A 23,195-nucleotide genomic window follows, 5' to 3' on the forward strand; every position below is an offset into this window, starting at 1 on the left:
AGGTTATGTAGTATACGAAAGACGCTGCCGAAATTTGTGTAAATAGAACTTGTGCGACTTCTTCTTCTTCTTTTTCTTCTTCTTCTTCTTCTTCATTAGATATGTTCCAACGAGGAAGATGCGTTGTTGTACTATGTACCTAATTATAGTTAAAAATGAATCTTCCTCAATATACTGTACTGTAGTTCAGGCACCTCACTAAGATTGACAATGAAAAGTGCCAGAACAATTCTGTCGCCGGCTTAGTGCAAACGATTAACAAGGAAAACATACTATTGCGCCTGGCATAGTGGAAATAACAAACCGGGGAAAGCAACGCGCTGCACGAAAAAAAAATCCTGCGCTGTATGAGGGATTCACCGAAGACATCACGAAGTTGCGGGCATGAAACTACAATTTGTGTTGGTTTGAATGTCTTCTTTATCGGTTTAAAATTGAGAGTAGGCCTATGGTTCTATAGTAAGAGAAGTAATGAAGGATGTGCAATGTATTTTCGCTTCATATGAAGCGACATAGCGAAATTTGGCCCAGCTCTCAATATATTTTCCCCTATTATTCACTCAAAGTGTGTCGTACATATCTATTACCACTTTAATGTTGCAGTACTCGAGATTACAAAATAAACCAGTAGTCGCACAGGTCTGTAGCTGCTCTCGACCTGACAGGCGTATTACTAAGAGAGGCCACGCGACACGGCTAATTTTGTACTCAACTTCGGCGCCCTCCTATACGCCCTGAGGTAGGGTCCCATCATCACACAAGTTACATTGGCTTATGGCCTAACTGCTAATAACATCAGCATTTGCTCATACATGACGACACCAACTAAAGGCACATTCAGTAAACTTTCATACAATCACTGCTTCTTTGATTCCTGTTACATTACTCTTAACATCATGTTACCTAACTGAAGTGCCTCAAATGGTCGGTGAAACACTATTACACTAACAGAATGTTTAATTTTTAACAAGACGTTAGTTATCGTGCTGTTAGCGTTATTTTAATGAAGTTTGGTGAAACTGGGCCATGGTATTATATTGTTACAGTAAGCATTTTGTTATTTATTTAGATACATTAAGAAACTATTATATACATAAAACAGAAATATAAATTAAAGAATTTACCCCCGTATGAGCAAACGCTCGTGGTCAGGAGTTCAAAACCGCACTGTAGATAAGTAGAAAGAAGAAGACAAAATAAACAAATAATAATATTATATTATAAGCAATAGAATAGCACAAATTACAAAACCAAATGCCTGTATGATAAAGAACAATCACAATTGAAAATATTTATAACCAATATTAACAAGTATAATAATATAAGACTAATATTTAACAATTAATTCCAACCCTATGTTAAGTTCCCTTAAAAATTTCTTTAATTTCAATTTAAGTTTTATCATACTTATGTTAGCTAAAACAGGGTACTGAGAAATTAATTTGTTGTAAAGCTGAAGTTGAAGTCATGATTCATACCAGCAGCCGTTGAACCTTTTGATTCTGTGAAATGAAATAATGTTTCTTCTTGTATTATAATTGTATGTGTTGAAATGTTTCTTGTTCTTATGAAAGAAAGTTAATGTATATTTATATATCTGCTCCAATTTGAAAACGTTAAAATCCAAATTAAGATATTGAGTAGGGTAATCAATAGACAATTTGAAATTACCATTTTTGTTTCACCACGAATCCAGGAACGGGTCCTCATACTGCACGTCAAAAAGCAATCTTGTGGCTCGGTAAAAGTTCTGGAATTTAGATTTGAATAACTTTGTTTAGATCCAATGGTAAGAGAAATGTAGGCCGTCCTAGAAAATGAACTAAATGAAGCCGGAACCATTTGTCTAGTCCTTATAATGTTCTTTCGATTATTGTTTGTTTTTATTGTTATTATTATTATTATTACTACTACTTCTACTAATACTACTACTACTACTACTACTACTACTACTACTACTACTACTACTACTACTACTACTACTACTACTACCACCAGGGTGCGAATTAAGATTTCTGATGAGGGGGGATAGAAACCTTGATAGAGAATACCATACATAAAATTATTATTATCCTCATTCGATACGGCTCAACGCTTGGTTGCACTGAGTTGCTTGTCTTGCATCTTGATTATAATAATAATTACATCCATGAGCAGGTGTAAGATAAGATGTGTAATTCTTAAGTTATTGATTGTTGTCAGCTTGTCGGTGATAATACTACATCAATATTATTTTCTTTGCTTACTTTGTACTTTATAAAGTACATATACTCGTATTAAAAAAAAATTATGTTTTGTGTGGGGGAGATAGAAGTTATCCCTGACAGGGATGTTAATATGAATTTATGAGAGGGGATAACTTTCCAACAGGGGGGAAATCCCCCCATCCCACCGTTAATTCGTCCCCTGACTACTACTACTACTACTACTACTACTACTACTACTACTACTACTACTACTACTACTACTACTACTACTACTACTATTACTACTGTTATTACTACTACTACTAACTTATTATTGTTGTAACAAAAAATCAGCCTCTTACAACTTTGTCTACAATAATAATGTCAACTTGCATCTCCTAGGTTTGGATACCGGTTCCCGGCATATAATAAAGCCGAATCATTATCTAATAATGTGTCAGATAATCCCTTGATTAATTTCGCTTTTAAAGCTTGTTGTTACAAATTAGCTTCTCCTGTGTGCACTGCAGTGTACTAATCCTCTTACAAGAAGAGTACCGAACGTTTATTACCCTACCACATGCGGCAACACGTGTAGTACAAAATTTGAGATCACACGTGCTACCGCACACGTGAAGATTATAGCGGTCGACCGCATCTATGGGTTCTTCGTCGCCGGCAACCCATCATTCGCCAGCGAAGACACCTAATCGGCCTATCACCTGGTCGACGCGAAGCTGTACTGTTCAGGGACAAGCAGTGTTACACCCAATTACAAGCATCAAAATGAGTTAACAAAACAGGCGGAACCGCCTGGTGAGCGGACGGACTCACACCGGGGCCTAATGTGTGCCTCGACCTCTTTACGTTGATATGCATGCATGTGCAGATAGCAAATGCCTTTTAAATTGAAGCTCCTATGTTTAAACTTTTAACTTTGTAACCTTTGAAATGCGTACGAGCTTAGACAGAGTCCAAAATCCAACGAACTTGGTACCACAAACGTCTTAAAAAGATTTGGGTGGTGCGTAAAGTTTCTATGCGTTCTGAATAGGCGGGAATGTTCCATTTTGATGTAAAATACGTCTTTCCACGCACCGAGTATGGACATCCCTTCCGGGATCCGTGTTACGCCGATACAGTAATACAGTAAAATCTCGTTAATCTGATCTAATTGGGGGGGATAAGTTGACCGGTTTAACGAAAGTCCGGATTAACTGAAATAACCTAAAAGATTAGTAGAAAGTGCGTTAAAACTCAGTTTATAGCACCAAAACACATTTATTACGGTGTATTTAAAGTGCATAGGCCTAAATACACTATACAGTACAGTAAAATGTAAAACAATACTTACAGTGCAGTACATACGTGATACCCATAATTATGAAGATGTGTCCGACGGACCTGGCTCTGCATCATTTGAAACTCTTGCTGCGAAAATTGGTTTGAAGTGCATGTTTATATTCTTTTTGAACAGTTTGGAATATATTTCCTTCACTAAAAATAATTCACGAAGGTGGACAAATATTCTCAGCCGTTGGTAATGACGAATGCGAAGTCCGACTTATCGGGGTCCAGATTAACGAGGTTTTACTTTATTAGGAATAATGCAAACCTATAATGTAATTGGTGGTTTATGAATACTCAGTAGACAGAAGAAAAACATATGCTATCAACAGATTATACCAAAACAATTATAAAATTTCTATGAAATACGAGAAATGCGGTTGACGAGTCCCAGAAAATGTTAGCAAATATCTCAGGGCTTTAAAGAAAAATAATGATATATTCTCAATTTTCTCTTCATATATCAAGCTCGTTATGTAATCTCAAAAGAAAAAATCAAGGGATATTAAATCTGGAGACCTGACCGACCATTCTACTGGTCCACGCCGACCAATCCAATGTCCAGAGAACTGTTCGTTCAGTCTGCTGCAACATTTCTGTGGCTTAACCTACCAGAATGAAGAATGATATCAATTCTTTCCTCTTTCGATAATGCCATCACGAAAATCAAGAAATTTGTCACAGGAAAGCTTCAAATAATCACAACAATACATTAAAACTGTCACAGGTTAACCAAACAGTAAAGCAGGAAACGTTAATTACCAAAATTGCATAAAAATACCTTTTCCAAAGCCTCCTTAGTACCGTACCATGTTACAAAATATCTGTAGATGCAGTAACTAATGTTTGTGTCATTATGACAGTTATCTTTAAATAACTTGAAAACGATTAGAGATATCTCAAAACGGATTGCACCATTGTTTTTCACAGAAAATTTCACATGATTTTGAATACCTATATGACCCCCTTTCTGTTTAAAATTTCAAAGTTGCATTAAAAATGGCGGCTTTTGAGATAGCTGAGGGCTAGAATCTAATGTGTCACTGGTAGAGCATTTGGTTTTATAAATACTGGTAACACCAATAATAATCGAAAATCAAGCTTATGGAAAGTATTTATATGATTCCAGACTTTTGATTCATCCTGTATATTAACAGCGATCATACCTTCCTAATACATGTTACAGATTCATTATTTGTCCCGGGTGTTTCAGTCATGCTGTGGAAAATCCTAGAGCAAAGGTCGTGTTGGGGACAATTCCGTTTTGATAAGATGATAGAAGTATTACATAAATTATACATAACACAAGAAATGTATGTATGTGTCTAATTTCTACCCACTTCACTTGTGTGGTTCGGACAGATGGCAGGACTGTGGGCCATTTTCAAGTTGCATATTATTTCGGCTGGTCACGCTCTGCATGATGTGTATCTGTGGAGAGTTATGTCGTTTACTAGGGTGAGTGTAAGTGTAAGTGTAGTGTAGGGAATGGGTGAGGAGGATGATGATGAGGATTGTTGAAGGGGAAATCCGGTGCCGGCATGTAGCCTACTCCTCTTGAATAGCAACAAAGGGGGCCAGGCTTAACGTCCCCATCCAACGGAGGAATCACAATCAATAGTGACATATGCCTTCTTTTCATATGCACTACTACGGAGCGATTTAGGACTTAACCCAGGCGTATAGGTGCATAATCTAGTGATTAGAAATTGTGCACCGCTACCTCTCCTAGTCCTGAGGTAGAAATTTTACACGAAAATTGCTGACCCCGCCGGGAGTTGAACTTGGGCCGGCTAATGTGAAGGCAAACACGCTATCACAGAGCTAATTCGGCGGATTAATACACGAATATATTCATGTTGTTTGTAAACTAAAATTTAAAATTACAATTTCAGGATCAGATTCTTAAGAGGAGTATAAAGGTAATAAGACACACAATTCACAAATATAGGCCTCCATTATTAGAAGACTAACATTTAAACACCAAATGAGAGTCTTCAGAAGGACGAAAAGGTAATCAAGTTAATAACAGCAGACTAATAACTGAAATAATTCGTATCATAATTTCAGAATGAAGGAAAAGATGATGTTGGCAATGACAGATTAATATTATTATTAGTGTTATTACTACAAAATAATAATATAGTAAAAAGGATAATTCAGAGAAAGAAAAAAAAACTTGCTTTATAATATTTTATGCATATAAACTAGGGAAATCTGTTGTATGAGTTATTTAATTCTGGATTTGAAAATTTAATTACTAAGAGTAGCCAATTCTGGATGAAATTTTACTGTGGAATTAGAAGTGATTCATAATTTGCATTATGTAGTAAATCAGTAGATGTGAAGCATTAATTTAGGTTCAACTGAAGCAACAGTTTCATTTCGTCTTCTAGACTATTATAATCATGTGGTTATACTACAGATTTGATATTCGTGTATATACGTAAGCCGCAAACCCAATATTTCCATCACTATAGCCTACACAGTGTAAATAGCCTTCTTAGTTGTATTTCTCTTTCTTAGTTGTATTTCTCTTTGTTTTGTTTTGTAATTATATTTCTTTATTCTGTATATTTTGTAATTATATTTCTTTATTCTGTATATTTCAATTTAAATAAATAAATTAAATAAATAAATAAAATTAAATTAAATATTAATGGATCATCAATGAAGCTTATACATATACGAGTATATTGAATACTATGTAATAATGGGCTCGTCCAAACAGTTGCGTTTATCTTATCGCGTGTGACGTATTTACCTCGAGTGGCTACAAGCGACTTCCAGTGACATCAAAGTTTACTGCAATACGGTAGGCCATGGATTATGTAAGAAATTGACAATAGCGTTCAGTTTCCATGGTACTATGAGTTACGTCAGCTTACAAAAGAATATTTAATATAGAAGATTACAGTTTTTCTCTCCTTGTAGGTCGAGTATAAATATTTCACATCAAAGTAAAACAAATGATTTATCATATCCAAACCTTACAGCCATTATTTATTTATCTATGTAATGACCATGATAATTCCGATTTTGTCGTAGTGTGGTATGAAATTTTGAGTGTCTTCGTCAAAAAGTTTCCGACAATTCAGATGCCAATGTTTGATCCTTGTTTTCATACACTTAATGCTGTGAACTTTCTCGTAGAGACTATTTGAGATGCACATACCGTAGCGCAGTAGGTATTCCGTGAACTGTATGTGTTTATGTGTACATGTAGCCTGTGTGCGATATTCCGGTAGAAGATTGTCGGTAGTCTGGACGTATGAGGAAATTTAATAATGAACGCATAACAGAAAAAGTGTCTGTGGCCAGATCAAAGGGAACGCAGTGAGTAAAAAAGCCAAGAATCAGATGGAAGGTTGGTATGTAACGGGATGCTAAAACGTTTGTGCAGAGTAAAGTCTGGTCCACAATAAACGGGAAACGGAAACAACAACGAGAACGGAAATATTGTATAAAATAAATTTATTTAAATATGAGCATTCACAATTAACTATTGTAAAATGATCACATTTAAATACATTTATTTTAACATTATTTCTCTCCTCGTCGTTTCCGTTCCGGGTTTGTTGTGAACCAGCCTTAACTGAAGGAGATGTCCTGAGAGTAGGAAAGGCTGGATTTTTTTTAAAACCAGGGCTTGCAGTGAGGTCGACTAATTGATATTAAAATCATCGTCATCATCATCATCGTTTTTTATTTGAAGACTATTCGTGTTTCTCAAATAGCTATATGTCTCTGGTTCGAAAGAATAGCAGCTCTGAAGGCTTATTCTGCATGTCGGTCGAATTAGCGTAGCGAGATGGCGTGTGGCTAGGTGGTTCCGAGGATTCGCCATGAGATTACCAGAAATTCACATTGCAGTTGGGGAAAACCCAGGCAAAAATGAATGTGTAGCCTATACACGCGGCCGAAGTGAAATTTCTCAAGTTGTAAAATTCGTCCAACGAAAGACGGTAAATTAGGATTAAATTTGACACTTTTATATTCACTACTCTTCAGAATTTAAAAATGAAAAACATTTATTTATGACAGCTAAAATTAAACATGAAAATATAACACAAAACCAAATTGATTATAATAATTAAATTTTTATAAATTTTGTGATGAATAACAAAATTTATTTCACCTCTATGGATTTCCTCTTTAGCTGCTATTCTTCATCAACGGTTGTAACAAAAAAGGTTTCCTGCAATGGTTTTATGTTTATTCTTCTGGTTTCGGTTTAAGGGCACGCACACAATTCGGAATAGCAATTCCCAATGTGCTATTTGGTGTTATCCACATGGGAAAACGGCTTGCTTTCTTAATTAGGAACTTGAAATCCAGACGTTTGAGATGGGCAGGGCATGTAGCACGTATGGGCGAATCCAGAAATGCATATAGAGTGTTAGTTGGGAGACCGGAGGGAAAAAGACCTTTAGGGAGGCCGAGACGTAGATGGGAGGATAATATTAAAATGGATTTGAGGGAGGTGGGGTATGATGATAGAGACTGGATTAATCTTGCACAGGATAGGGACCGCTGGAGGGCTTATGTGAGGGCGGCAATGAACCTTCGGGTTCCTTAAAAGCCATTTGTAAGTAAGTAAGTAAACATGCGAATTCTAAATGAGACAGTAGAACAAGTGAACAGCTTCAAATACTTGGGGTGTACTGTAAGCGTTAACATGAGTGCTACCAGGAAGTCGAAAGGAGGATGACAATGGCAAAAGAAGCTTTTAATAGAAAAGGGGCATCTTTTGCGGACGTCTGGAAAAACTAAGGAAGAGACTACTGAAGTGCTTTGTGTGGACTGTGTGATTGTATGAGAATGAAATGAAATTGAAATGGAATTTACGAGAGTGGGCACTATGGCCCAGCACTGCGATCTGTAAGATCTATTGCTCTAACTCTCAAGGTAGGTGTGTTCCCAAACCCACACCGATTGACTACACTAATGTTCGCTGCGTACACAGGTATCAAGCAGATAGTCCCTCCTAGGCCAGCCTCCTCCGTGCGTCGCCAGCCAGCGATCGGGGAATGCTATGTAATGATAAAGAAATGGAGTAACGGTGGCGGAATAATGTAGATGTCTGGTATGGGGGAAAAGGAGGGAAAACCCTAAGAAAAACCCCCAACTGCGACCTTGTCTTCAACACGTGCCACAGACCTGACCGGTTCTCGAACCTGGGCCCCCTGCACGACAGGCTGGAGGTCTGACCACTCAGCCACCGTAGTGATCGGCAGTGTACGGGACAGAAACATGAACAAACATTACGATGAAGTGGAAAAAAAGACTAGACGCATTTGAAATGTGGACATGGATAAGAATGGAGCGTGTGAAATGGACAGACGGAGTAAGAAATGAAGCTGTGCTGGGAAGAGTGGGTGAAGAAATAATAACGCTGAAACTGAGTAGGAAGAGAAAAAGAAATTGGCTGAGTCACTGCTAAGAAGAAAGTACCTAGTGAAGTATGCATTGAAAGGAATGGTGAATGAGAGAAAAGTTAGGGACCGAAGAAGATATCAAATGACAGATAACATTAAGATGTATGGGTCGTAAGCGGAGACTAAGAGGAATTCGGAAAAGTGGGAGAATGCTGGGTTTGCAGTAAAAGACCTCCCCTTGGACAGAAAAATATATAAATGAATGAATTGTAGATCATGAAACTTACTTGGCTTAAAGAAGTTCGCGTGGAATTATATGTCTAAATATCTTGTTATAGTTTCGCAACAAAGGAGAAATGAAATCTTCTAAATGGCTAGTATTTGAATAATATTTTTTTTTCTAATTCGAATGTAATTATTTGTTAGAAGTGCAATAAAATTGAAATGACTTAAGCATGTGCCATGCATGCAAGCTTTGAACACACACTCTTCCCGGGCCCGCATCCTCACAACATAACGAATCCCCTAGGGATGTAATAAGATTCCTCCACCCAAACTTTCACCATCTCTTCGATATGAGGGGAGTGAAGTGAATAGTTTTTTGCTGATTGCTCAGAGGCACGAGTGTCTGGTAATTGCAGGGTATTGTCACCATGGTGATGGCATGGAGCGATATTGGAACTGGCGGCATCACACATGACAGAATAGCATTAGCATACTGGACTGGTTCCACCAAATGTTGAAACATTCTTATCGCTTTGTGCATTCCTACAATGTCAAGGTTCTTTATATCTTAGTTTGCATCGTGACAGTATATCAGTCCGCAGGGTATGTATGGTGCAAGTGGAGTGAAATTTTATCTAAATAAGAAAGTGTCGATAATATTTGACATCAGCACATTCTCCGAAAATATAATTAATAAGATTACTTCAATAGATCTTTCCCCACGAGTCTCAAAATCTATTAAATACCAATCGATTTTCGAAAACGAAAGCACCAACATTCTGATTGCAAGGTCTTAGGCCTATACTTACTTACTTACAAATGGCTTTTAAGGAATCCGGAAGTTCATTGTCACCCTCACATAAGCCCGCCATCGGTCCCTATCCTGAGCAAAATTAATCCAAACTCTACCAGTTCTCTTAACTTTGTCAAAAGCTTTGATATAATCAATAGAAGTAAAATGTGTCTTCAAGTTAAATTCTCTTTTTACCTTTAAAGGGGGTTTGATACTAAACAATGTACACGATGTACCTATTCTAATTACATTGGGATGCAATATATCATATGAAAATAAAAACAAATAGGCCAAGATAAGGAAATCACAAGATCTCATACATTTTAAGAATAGTAAGTAATGAATGAAAGAAGTGTATTTATTGATACGCAATTATACAAACTCATTACACAAGATCCTTCGCACGAGTCCGTACGGCCATTCGTGCTATAACTATGCACAGTTTGAATCTTCAAAGAAAACAAAAATAATAATACTAATAATAAAATAGTAAAACAACAATAATTGTTATTAATTCTACCGTTATCATTATCACAATTAAAACTAATCTAACTTCATACCAAATTTCACAAAAATAATAAAAATAAAATAAATATAAGATGCTGTATGAAGGATAAAAGCACAGTGAAACATATATATATATATATATATAAACAATTCAATTCCTTATTAAAACTGCAATAAATAATCCAATAATGAATATAAAGGTAAAACATAAAAACATATATACACGCAATAAAAAAACAAATAGAAAAAAACAATAATTACAAAAAGAACATTATCCCCTAATTACCTCATTCGCTCAGTGTTAATACTACTCATTATAACACTAATAAATAACTCTTCCCCTTATATCCTCGGCCCCCTCCTCCTCGGCCAGTTCCATCCTCAGCTGTCGAACTTTTGCCATAAATTTTCCCACACTCTCACAGAATTTAGCGTTATTTAATATATTATATGTTGCCAAGTGCCCCCTGCCAGTTGTAATGAAGGACTCTGGCAGGAATCGTTTCCTCAGAACTTCTGTGGCTTCACACTCCGATAAATATGGTGTGATGTCTCGCTTGTACCGCAAAGAGGACATAATAATAATAATAATAATAATAATAATAATAATAATAATAATAATAAGTAACACTCTAAAACCTAATTTAGTACAAAAATCTTTTCGAACAAAAATATAGTCCTACAATACTCTAATCCCTCCTTATATTTCTATACTAAAGCGAAATTTCGGTTCTAAAATAAAGGGATAACAAAAGATTGAAATGTTTCAGAGGAACACCAGGATATACGTACTCTTTTAGATTTAAATAGGAACGAAGACATTTTAATAGAATTAAATGTTGAATCATCTGAAGAGAAAATTAACAATTATACATCTATGTCCATTAGCTACAACGTGTAGGCCTATCGAGAAGGAACAAAACTAGAATTCCAGCGATGTCTAACAGACCAAAACGATGCGGAATACCACGCAAAATTTTCAAATGACCACTGGAAGGGGCTGAAACAGGTCTAAAGGCCTCATTCGTGAAAGGTATTAATAATAATAATAGTAATAATAATAATAATAATAATGATAATAATAATAATGATAATAATAATAATAATAATAATGATAAAATAATTATAATAATAGGAGTTTTCTACAGTACAATAATTTTCCTACAACCTATTAGCAATTCTATTTCTTCACAAGTTTCTATCCTCCGTGTCTTTTTCGGTTGATACTCTGTAACCAAACTTCCTCGGATCTCTTCCAGCCATTGTTCCCTACGTTTTTCCCGTTTTCTGTTGCCCTCTGTTTCGCACTCCATCATCATCTTCCTCCGTGTCTTTTTCGGTTGATACTCTGTAACCAAACTTCCTCGGATCTCTTCCAGCCATTGTTCCCTACGTTTTTCCCGTTTTCTGTTGCCCTCTGTTTCGCACTCCATCATCATCTTTGGCATGTCCAAATCATTTCAGTTTTCTTTTCTTTATGACCTATAATGATGAATCTACGTATGTTTTAAATAGTTTACTGAACTATGAAACACAATTAATAGACTATATTATAATGTCTGTCATTAGTGTAAAATATTAAAAAAAACGCTGTTTTTTTCGCCACTGACAAGCAAACGTTCTGATGGGGGCAGATAAAAAAGTTAATTTTTTTTTCTTCCACCATGTTAGTCTAATAATGTCAAAAGAAGTGCTTATACAAATTTTGGCCACTCGACCGCAATTACGAGGCCGTAAGAAAATAAGTTCGCAAGAGGCCGCTAACAGAAAAAAAAATCATTGGACAAATTTATTGGAACGGACACAGCAATTGTTAAGCTATTTTTCAACATATTTTCCATCGGAATTGAGACATTTCTCATATCATGGGATCGACAGAGAGAGGTGCAGACGCAGTCAAACGATGGTTCCGATCTGAGGCGGCTGACTTTTACGACACAAAAATTGATACCATGGTATGACAGATGTTTCAATTCCAATCGGGGATATGTTGACAAATAGCTCAACAATTGCTGTATCTGTTTCAATAAATATTTATATGCAATTGTGCTTATTTCTATAAACGGCCCCAGGGAAAATCACTTTCTGGACGGCCTCGTAATTGCGGTCGAGTGGCCAAAATTGGTATAAGCACTTCATTTGACATTATTAACATGGTGGAAGAAAATAAATTAACTTTTTTATCTGCCTCCATCAGAACGTTTGCTTGTGAGCGTACTTAACGGATTAATGAATACCGTACTACAATAGAACTCTGAGAAATATCATCTTGCAAGTAGTATTGTCTTATGGCCATCAGCTGGGTTACCTCTTTTTTTTTTTATCAATCCCGATTGTCTTTAATCGGGATTCGAGATTCCACTAGGGAAATTCGGAGAATCCACCTATATCAAGATACCTAGTAACTATGATATACTACTGAAAGTAGATCAATTAGTTTTGTGGCCGTACTGGAGCTATGGTAGAATTTGCATGGGTATCGAACCCCGGTTGGTTTCCGTCAAGCTGTGATGTATCGGCCGCTGCAGGATCATCACGGTCGTGACAAATAATGATTGTCCCTCATCTGCTGATGGCACACGTGTAGTAGCAGCCGCAGTGGCTCCCGACAAGTCCAAGTCCCGGTGATTTATTTGTACAACAAACATTCACCTCAGCCACAGCGCTTACATTTTTCATTAAACGAACTGCTAGGCTGAGACATGGAGAAATGAAGTTCTTAGGACAGCATCATTTTTTTTGTAAGCTGCGCCTTTTTAAATGTTTTTGTTTCAGCTGGTTACATTGTGGTTTGGGTTATATATTGAAGTTTTTCTTTTCCTTTTTTCTCTCAAGCTGATTTTGACAATCAGAGGTGCTGCGTGGCAAACAAGTTTGAGAAGTAGTCGGGGGCCAGAGCGCATCCTGCTTCCTGCTACTTCTCAACCATCGCATTGCATGTTATGTTCGTTTAACATTTTTGGCATTGTTTGTAGGCTGGTAAATTTCAGAGGTACAAGTAACTAAACTGCCGCATATCTGAAATGAGAGACATTGAAAGATCACAAACTAGCACAAACTCTTAGTTCAGCTTTATATGGCGTAAGATATGAAGAAACCAGAACAGGAAGAAAACAAAACAAGAAAAACTAGAGTATAAGAAATAAGGATTGGGAAAAGAAGATGAAAGAAAACAGAAGAAAGGAGGATAATTAATATGAGGATGACAAAACTGAGACAGGAAGGAAGAAGAAGAATAAGACGAGAAGAAGAGAACAGAAAGAAGAATAAAGAGATGATGAAGACGAAGCGGAGAAAGATACAATATTAGAAGGAAAAAAAAGTAAATTAAAATGAAGAGAGAGGAAGAAAAATATAAACAAGAGAGGGGAAGGAAAATGAGGGAAGAGACTGTAAGGAAAATGAGAAAAAGAGTATGGAGAATTAGAGAAAGAAAGAGTACGGAAAATGAAAGGAGGGTAGAGAAGGGAAAATAAGAGGAAAGAAAAGTAGAAAAAATGAGAGGAAGAGAGAGTAAAGAAAATGAGAGGAAGAGAGAGATAGAAAAATGAGAGGAAGAGAGAGTAAGGAAAATGAGAGGAGGAGAGAGTAAAGAAAATAAGAGGAAGAGAAAGTTATAAAAATGAGAGGAAGAGAGAGTAAAGAAAATAGAGGAAGAGAGAGATAGAGAAATAAGAGGAAGAGAGAGTAGGGAAAATGAGAGAGTAAAGAAAATAAAAGGAAGATAGAGATAGAAAAATGAGAGGAAGAGAGAGTAAGGAAAATAAGAGGAAGAGAAAGATATATAAATGAGAGGAAGAGAGAGTAAAGGAAATAAGAGGAAGAGTGATAGAAAAATAAGAGGAAGAGAGAGTAAGGAAAATGAGAGGAGGAGATAGTAAAGAAAATAAGAGGAAGAGAGAGATAGAAAATAAGAGGAAGAGAGAGGAAGGAAAATGAGAGGAGGAGAGAGTAAAGAAAATAAGAGGAAGAGAGAGATAGAAAAAAAGAGGAAGAGAGAGTAAGGAAAATGAGAGTAAAGAAAATGAAAGGAAGAGAGAGATAGGAAAATGAGAGGAAGAGAAAGGAAAATGAGAGAATGAAGAAAATAAGAGGAAGAGAAAGTTATAAAAATGAGAGGGAGAGAGAGTAAAGAAAATAAGAGGAAGAGAGATAGAAAAATAAGAGGAAGAGAGAGTAACGAAAATGAGAGAGTAAAGAAAATAAGAGGAAGAGAAAGTTATAAAAATGAGAAGAAGAGAGAGTTAAGAAAATAAGAGAAAGAGAGAGTAAGGAAAATGAGAGAGTAAAGAAAATAAAAGGACGAGAGAGATAGAAAAATGAGAGGAAGAGAGTATAAAGAAAATGAGAGAGTAAAGAAAATAAAAGGAAGAGAGAGATAGAAAAATGAGAGGAAGAGAAAGATATATAAATGACGGGAAGAGAGAATAAAGAAAATAAGAGGAAGAGAGAGATAGAAAAATAAGAGGAAGAGAGAGTAAGGAAAATGAGAGGAAGAGAGAGTAAGGAAAATGAGAGGAAGAGAGAGTAAGGAAAATGAGAGGAAGGGAGAGAGAGATAGGAAAACGAAAGGAAGAGAGTAAAGAAAATAAGAGGAATAGAGACGTAGGAAAATGAGAGGAGGAAAGTGAAAGGAAGACGAGAGGAAAGGAAAATGAGATAAAAGGAAAATGAGGGGAAGAAAGGGAAAGTGAAATGAGAGGAAGAAAGAGAAAGGAAAATGAGATGATCAGAGAAAAATTAAATTGAGAATAAAAGGGAGAAAGGGAAATTAGACGAAGGGAAAAAAAGGAAAATAAGAGGAAGATGCAGAAAGGAAAATCAAACAAAAGGAGAGGAAGGAAAAGAGAAAAAGAGAGAGAAAGGAAAATGAGAGGAAGAAAGAAAAAGTATAATGAGAGGAAGAGAAAGTGAAATAAGAGGAAGAGAGAGAAAGGAAAATTAAACGAAGAGAAAGGAAAATGCGAGGTAGAGAAAGGAAAATGAGAGTAAAAGAGAAAAATAACAATGAGAAGAAGAGAGAGAAAGGAATTAAAAGTGAAAGGAAACCGGAAGAAAACAGATGAAAATGGTAGGAAGAGCGTAGGGAAGAAAATAAGGAGAGAGAGGGAAATAATATGAGAGGAAGAGAGGGAAAAGAAAATGAAAAGACGGCAGAGAAAGGAAAATGAGAGGAAGGGAGAGTAAGGAAAGTGTGATAAAAAGAGAGAAATGAAAATAGACAGTAAATGTAATAGTGCGAATTGATGAGAAAGGAAAATGGACAAGTAAAATGTAATAATACGAATTATATGGGTATTATAGATTGGCAATTTCAACAGGAACATGTGGTGTGTGGCGAAATTCAGCTTGCATTAGTGCCCAACCTATGACTATTCTATCCCATTCTACACTCCAAGGGATAACATGTCAGAATTTGGAAAATCTAAGATAGTTTATCAGACTCGTTATGTGGTTCAGGCCCTTGTTCTGTGTAATTTCATAGAGCTTCATGTGCTTCTTACACGCGAGCCGTGGTAATGTTTTGGCACTTATATTCTCTTGCTTTTCTTACATTTCTCCTTTGAGCAGTAGAACTATCTAAAATACGCTGTAAAGGAATAAAAACCCTGTTTTATGAAAGTTCTCTTATTGAGAACCTCTTGATTTATGCCGAGCATCACGTCTGAAGCTGCGTTTTTATCGGCAATAAATTGTTCAATCAAACAAGAACGTATTTCACACGGTGTGTCAGCGCCTCAATGGGTCCTCCGTTTTATGTCCCGACAACAAAAGTTGGTCCCGCTGTTTAATGGATGCACGTAATATAAAAATTTGAAAAACAAACACGAGCACATTCCTGTATGCCTGAAACAAATATTTGTGATAGAGGAATTCCAAGACAGGAACAATGTTGTGTTCTGCTACTGGGTGATGCAATACAATTTGAATCTAAGGTCAGCGGTCTCATAAAATGCGTTTGTACTACAAAATGGAATTTGTTATTATGTGGACTTTTATGTGGTAGTTGAAGCTATTCTACAACTGCTCTTCGATGTTAACAGATTTTGTTATCGCTACTTCTGCTCTGCGAAGCTGGCTCGGTCAAAAAGAGAAAGGAGAAGTCCTGAGATCGATTTAAGATCGAGATATGTTCTCGATAAAGACTTCAAGAGCATGTCATCATGAAATAGCCTGTGGCAGACTGATTATGAATGAGATTCTTTTAACGATTAACGTTTCTCGCTTTAGATTTAGATTTATGATGCCATTCATTACCAATAGAAAATGTCTGAATTCATGGATAGAAAAATTAAGAATGAAATATTCTGATGAAATTAAAAGAAAGAAATATGTTAATATTCAAAAGTAAATTATTATCCAGGAAAGCAAAATTGAGACTTTACAATACCATAATAATGCTCCTAATAGCATATAGGGGGAGATGGGGTACAAAGTAACAAGAAATTATTTTTGACAATTTTGACAAATATATCAATGAAATCAAATTTGTTCTGAGGTATGATTATTCCTTCTTTATTAGACAATAGTTTACAATGCACAAAAACCTTTTAATTATGTAATTAATAGTTCTGTACTCAAATTCTTTAATTGCATAGGTATCACAACCCACTCCCCTTAAACTTGTGGTAACTCAAAAACTAAAAAAACTAAACTTATAATATTGAACCCTATGTGTGAAATGATAAAAAATACTGCATTTATTTACAATATTTTAGCCATTATTATTATTATTATTATTATTATTATTATTATTATTATTATTGTTTGTTATATAGTACAACAAAGATATAGTCAAAGTCCCTGTAAGAATGCGTAGCTCCTGTAATATTAAATATTGATCCAGATATGTTATAGACCTATATATAAAATAATTTCGACTATCAGTCACATTGTTGTTTCGAAACCAAGCCTCATGGAATGGGAAGTAATTATGAAGTAATTGCTGCCTTCTTAAATTTAAATGCGGGGAAAATAGAGACAGAAATTAAAAGAAATATCAAAATTTTATTTCAAATCTCAAACATCCTTACAATCCCAACCAGCCAGCCACCGGCATAGCTCAGTCGGCTAAGGCGCTTGCCTGTCGATCCGGAGTTGCGCTCGAGTGCGGGTTTGATTCCCGTTTGGGCTCATTACCTGGTTGGGTTTTTTCCGAGATTTTCCCAACCTTAAGACGAATGTCAGGTAATCTATGGCGAATCCTCGACCTCATATCGCCAAAAACCATTTCACTATCACCAATTCCATAGGCGCTAAATAACCTAGTAGTTGATATAGCGTCGTTAAATTACAAACAAAAAGAATCCCATTCTTACTCATAAAAATATTTATGAACAGCATAAACATTTCACGCAATTATAGAGATTCAATGAGTCTTCTGTCACATTTTTTAAAATCACAGTTTAAAGTATAGGGATTTTAAGGTTGCTCAACGGTATACTTTTTTTTTCTTCGACGAAAGAAGTACCCGTAGGTTTACACTGCAGCCTGAGGCTTATTGTGTTTACCGCTTATATTCTGTGAATGATTGGGTTGCCGAACGATCGCGCTCTTGTACAAGTACAGCATGCCGTACTGTGAACTTAATCCGGGCTGTGGTATGGAGGATGATGATGATGTTGATGATGATGATGATGATGATATGTGAATTAATGATGGCGAAATGAGTCCGAGGTCCAACGCCGAAATTTACTCAGCAATTCTGCTTCAATAGGTTGAGGGAAAACTCCGGAGAAAACCTCAACCAGAATTTGAACCCGGACCCGCTCGTTGCACGGTCAGATGTGCTAACCGTTACTCCACAGCGGTAGACTAGTATAATTTTAAAGAAGCGATCTAGCTTCAAAGAACGCCTGCATGATTTCGAACTACGTATATATGCACTAGGTGATTGATACTTCCATGTCAGAATATTGTTCCAAAGAAAAGCAATGTATTTCATATTCCTGACATTGTGTTTTCCGCTGATAAATGTTGCTTAAGAATGAAATACTTGACTTTCGCTTTGAGCTGCAGTTCTTGCCGCCGTTTTGGAAGTGTGTAAGTTCTAGGGGCCCACGTAGAGTAATTTTAATTACAATCCCAGTTTTCACCCGAAGGGAATGAGGAATGCTAAGCAACGTCAGGCAGGAGTTGAGGCTTCTTGACTAAAAGCAGACAGGCTTGACGTTAAGTTACATCGCCTTCGGTAAACACATTTACCTACCCGGTGCTTCTGGTACGTCCAGAATCCGGATTGGGCGTTTCAAGTTTCTCATCTTGCTATTGTTTGGTTATCCTCGATGACTGATCCCGGAATTGGAAACCCTGTTGCATGTTAATGTTGCCCACAAACAGAAGGGAAGGTAAGCTGCTTCTACTGATGGCTACTTTCTAACAATCCACTACTTGTTGCCTATTGCCTTTATATAAAAGCAAATACGCAGTACTCTTGATTACGGCGGCGTGGGGAAAGGGAGTACCCCGAGAAACATGTCTTAACACAGTTTCTAGAGACACTTGTGTAAATAATTAACCTGAGATTGAGAGATCAGGTTAAACTGCGAATTTTTAGTTGTATAAATATTAACTTTAGGTTATTTAGTCTTAACTTTAATTTAAATATAACTGATGAATCTTCTCTATTTAATCATATTAACTGAAGTCTAAAGAAAATATTACCGAAAGAAAAGAAGAGAAAAGTTTCTCCTGACAAGTAAAATGGTGAGTCAAGTTTATTTTCATTCTATTTATACAGATATTTGTTAATTTTTAATTGCCGTTTGTGGTGAAATGCTATTATACACACGTTAAATATGTTTTTAGGTTAAGTTGAATTCAAATTAATATATTTATTTCCATGTTTCTAATTATTCTGTCTCAACTGATGGCAGTAATGAATTTCATCGTGCTCCTCGTGTTTCTACAAGAAAATGCATTCATTGAACTCGATGACAATTTAAAATGAGATTCTGTTACAAACAGTTGTGGTAGAAGAACTTGAACAAAGCGGTTATGTCCTCAGTTACAGTCACAAACAAAACGAAATGATGCTCTGAATATAACGTTCATGATCCTCCCCACAGGCATTGGGATGCACATACAGGAGACGGTGATGATTATGTTTTCAGAGTTGGTCGATAATAATTGAATATGAGAGTTGGGACACAGGTTCCAAACATCACCTATATTATTGCATAATACAGTAAGCACTTAGAAAGGCTTTGTTTCTAACAAGTTCACAAGTTTTTCTATTCGTCAGTGATAGGCTAAACTAGCTGTTATAATAATAATTTGTATGTATTTTACGGGGTGCGTCATTTAAAACAGGCTACTTGAATAGCACGCCCATTTTTAGTGATAAGAGACAAATCTTCAGACAAAAGTTGCTTGGCGTGAAGGGGGACATATTGTGGTATAGATATTTGTTTAATAAGTGCTGGTGTAGAGAAATATGGAAGCCAACTTCATTATTTTAAATGGTTTGATATGTTTTATTATTTACCCTTTAATAATACGTTTGAATACATATATAACAACTGTGTTTTGATGGCCATTGATTATAATTGTTGAAGTTCAAAGATTAAGAAAAATTAGTTCACTTCAATGAACCGATGAACTACTGGATTGCCCCAATATACAGTTTGAACGGTACAAATCGAATTTAAACAAATATTCAACTCGTTGTACTGTTTCCTTTATGTGTATGTGTGCATGAAGACGCAAAATGGCCTGCACGTTCACCAGACTTAACACCATTGTAATTTTATGTGTGGGGAAAATTAAAATTGCTCCCTGGTTCGAGGCCTCATAGGGGAAGAAATTTTCTCATGAAATTTCGGCCAGTGTGTAGACCGGTGCCCACTCAGCATCGTGGTGCACTTGGGAAGTTACGATAGGTAGCGACATCCGGTTACGGAAGCCAGCTCTAACGACTGGACTGGAGGATCATCGTGCTAACCACACGATACCTGCATTCTGGTTGGATGATCTTCCACCTCTGCTTCGGCATGTGGGCGTGGGACCAACGGCGGGCTGGTCGGTCTGGCCCGTTACAGGCCTCTAACGCCATTATTATTATTATTGTTATTATTATTATTGTTATTATTATTATTATTATATTTTTGTAATTAGTTATGTTTATTTATTAGGAATCGCCTAAATTTGATCGTGTATTTGAAACAAAATTAAATTTGTTGCTTATGTATTCTCAATTCTTTCAGTTCTGGAATGAACTTCCAAAAGATGAATGAATGAAGTGCATTTATTGATACACAATTATACAAACTCATGTACACAAGATCCTTCGCACGAGCCCGTATGGCCATTCCTGCTGTAACTATGCACAGTTTGAATCTTAAAAAAAAAAACAGAAATAATACTACTAATAATAAAATAGTAAAACAACAATAATTGTTATTATTACTACCGTTATCATTAATTGTCACAATTACAACTAATCTAACTTCGTACCAAATTTCACAAAAATAATAAAAAAATAAAATAAATGTAAGATATGAAACAAGAAAAGAAACATAGTGTAACATATAATATTATATAAACAATTCAATTCAGTTTCTTATTCAAACTGCAATAAATAATCCAAATAATAAATATAAAGGTAAGGCATAAAAAACATATACAAACGCAATAGAAAAACAGACAGAAGAAAGAAAACACCATAAATACAAAAAGAACATTATCCCCTAATTACCTTATTTACTACTACTCATTACAATACTAATAAAATATAACTCTTCCCTTTATTTCCTCGGCCCCCTCCCCCTCAGTCAGTTCCACCCTCAGCTGTCGAACTTTTGCCATAAATTTTCCCACACTCTCACAGAATGTAGCGTTATTTAATATTTCGTATGTCGCCAATTATCCCCTGCTAGATGTAATGAAGGTCTCTGACAGGAGTCGTTTCCTCACAGATTCTGTGGCTTCACACTTCGATAAAATATGGTGTGATGTTTCGCCTCTACCGCAAAGAGGACATATTCTCGCCCCTTCTTCGTTGACGATTTTAAGTGCCCTCCAATGTCCTGGACGACACCAGGTTAAGCCCAGTCTGCCTTCTCTGCTTCCTCCATAGACGTATAACTCGGTTCCCCAATTTGTTTTGATCATCGATTGGATCTCCAGAGCAACTTTATCTCTACATTCCCCCTCTGTTATTTGCCTGTCCATATCCTGAACTTCCAAAGGAACACAGCATGTACGCCTACTATTCGACTTGTGAGATTTTGGCAGCTTACGTCGTTTATACTATCGTTGAAATTCTGAAATTTCTGCAGAAATACAATAGCTGTTACGACATGTAGCTAAATCCATAAATAACTGTCATCTTTGTGTGCAGGTTCGACGCGAGCAAGTCCACCAAGGGCGCCAGCAAGCTGCGCCGCGACCTGATCAACGCGGAGATCGCGAATCTGCGGGACCTGCTGCCGCTTCCTCCGTCCACACGACAGCGGCTGTCCCAGCTGCAGCTCATGGCCCTCGTGTGCGTCTACGTACGCAAAGCCAACTACTTCCAGCAGGGTGAGTCTTCATGCCAGATTATATTAACAGCTAAGCTTATGGCCGTGTGCACCATTCTCGATCATCTAGCCCGTTTATCAGCAATCACGGAAACCTAGTTAATTCTTGACAATAATGATCAAGTTACAGATGCGGTGCACCGACATTTTCCCTCGATCAACTCAGTACCGTCAGCTGACGGTACGCTCGCTTGAGAAGAATCATCTGAGCGCTAGGTTACCGCGTATAAAACAGCGAACGAACGCACTCTGTCAATTATCGCTTCGTTTTTGTTTGTCGGACTGTTTCAAACATCCTCGCAGTTTTCAAATAACAAGTTTCAATAATCATGGAAGAAAAAAAGAAAAGAGCACCGAACTTCTCACAGTTCGAAGTGGGAATTCTTTTAGAACTCGTTAGCAATTATGCATCCATATTAGAGAATAAAAGTACTGACGGAAGTTCTCTAAGAGAAAAGCAGGCTACCTGGTAGGATTTAACCTCACAATTCACATGAGTTATACGTGTTTACATAATTCCACATAATTTGTAACGTAAATAATACAGTGGTTATTTCATATTACTGGTAATAATTGGGAAAATTTCAGTATACGGGTACCTCACTAACAATTATCTTGAAATAGGCTACTAAAAAGAGCAGATTTGTGTTTGTGGAATGTTCATCATCTTGCTTACGAATAGACACATTTCAGTGCCAATATTTTATTTGGGAAAATTTCAGTATACGGATACCTTACTAACAATTATTTTAAAATTAAAAAAAAAAATAAAGTAATTCGTCTGTGTATGTCGAATACGCATCATCATGCATACGAAAAGGAAGTTTTTAGTGCCAATTTATTTTGTGTGCAAAAGGTTGGAATTTTGGAGTAAGAGGGAAAGGAAAGTATCCTTGTTCTGAAATTTATCCATTTATTTTGTGTTCACAAGGTTGGAATTTTGGAGTAAGAGGGAAAGGAAGATATTCGTGTAATTTCTCTTAATTCAAGCGTAAATAGCCTAATTATCCAAAACGTCATGTAGGTCCTAATAGTTTCAAACGGCAAATCTATAGCTAATAAGTGATAATCTCGCATTCTACAAAATGGTCATTTAGTTTTGCTACTCGTATATTATTACCGGCATAGAATAACTACTTTATTATTATGTTAACAAAATTGGACAGTTAGGCCTAAGTAATATTTTATCCTCAAGTAAAGTCCCGATCTTTTTTTTTATTTTAGTAGGTTATTTTAC

The 23,195-nt window shown here is 36.3% G+C and overlaps 1 protein-coding gene across 1 annotated transcript in view; it reads left to right on the top strand.

Moving 5' to 3' along the window:
- Positions 1 to 23,195, top strand: part of dysf (dysfusion) — a 1,258,166-nt gene that overhangs the window by 423,888 nt on the left and 811,083 nt on the right. The window contains exon 2 of the mRNA XM_069841720.1: positions 21,778 to 21,959. Within this exon, the coding sequence (XP_069697821.1) occupies positions 21,778 to 21,959 (182 nt within the window). The remainder of the gene's footprint in view (positions 1 to 21,777; positions 21,960 to 23,195) is intronic.

The sequence above is a fragment of the Periplaneta americana genome, chromosome 12 (assembly GCF_040183065.1).
Source record: "Periplaneta americana isolate PAMFEO1 chromosome 12, P.americana_PAMFEO1_priV1, whole genome shotgun sequence".
In the NCBI taxonomy this organism is placed as follows: domain Eukaryota; kingdom Metazoa; phylum Arthropoda; class Insecta; order Blattodea; family Blattidae; genus Periplaneta; species Periplaneta americana.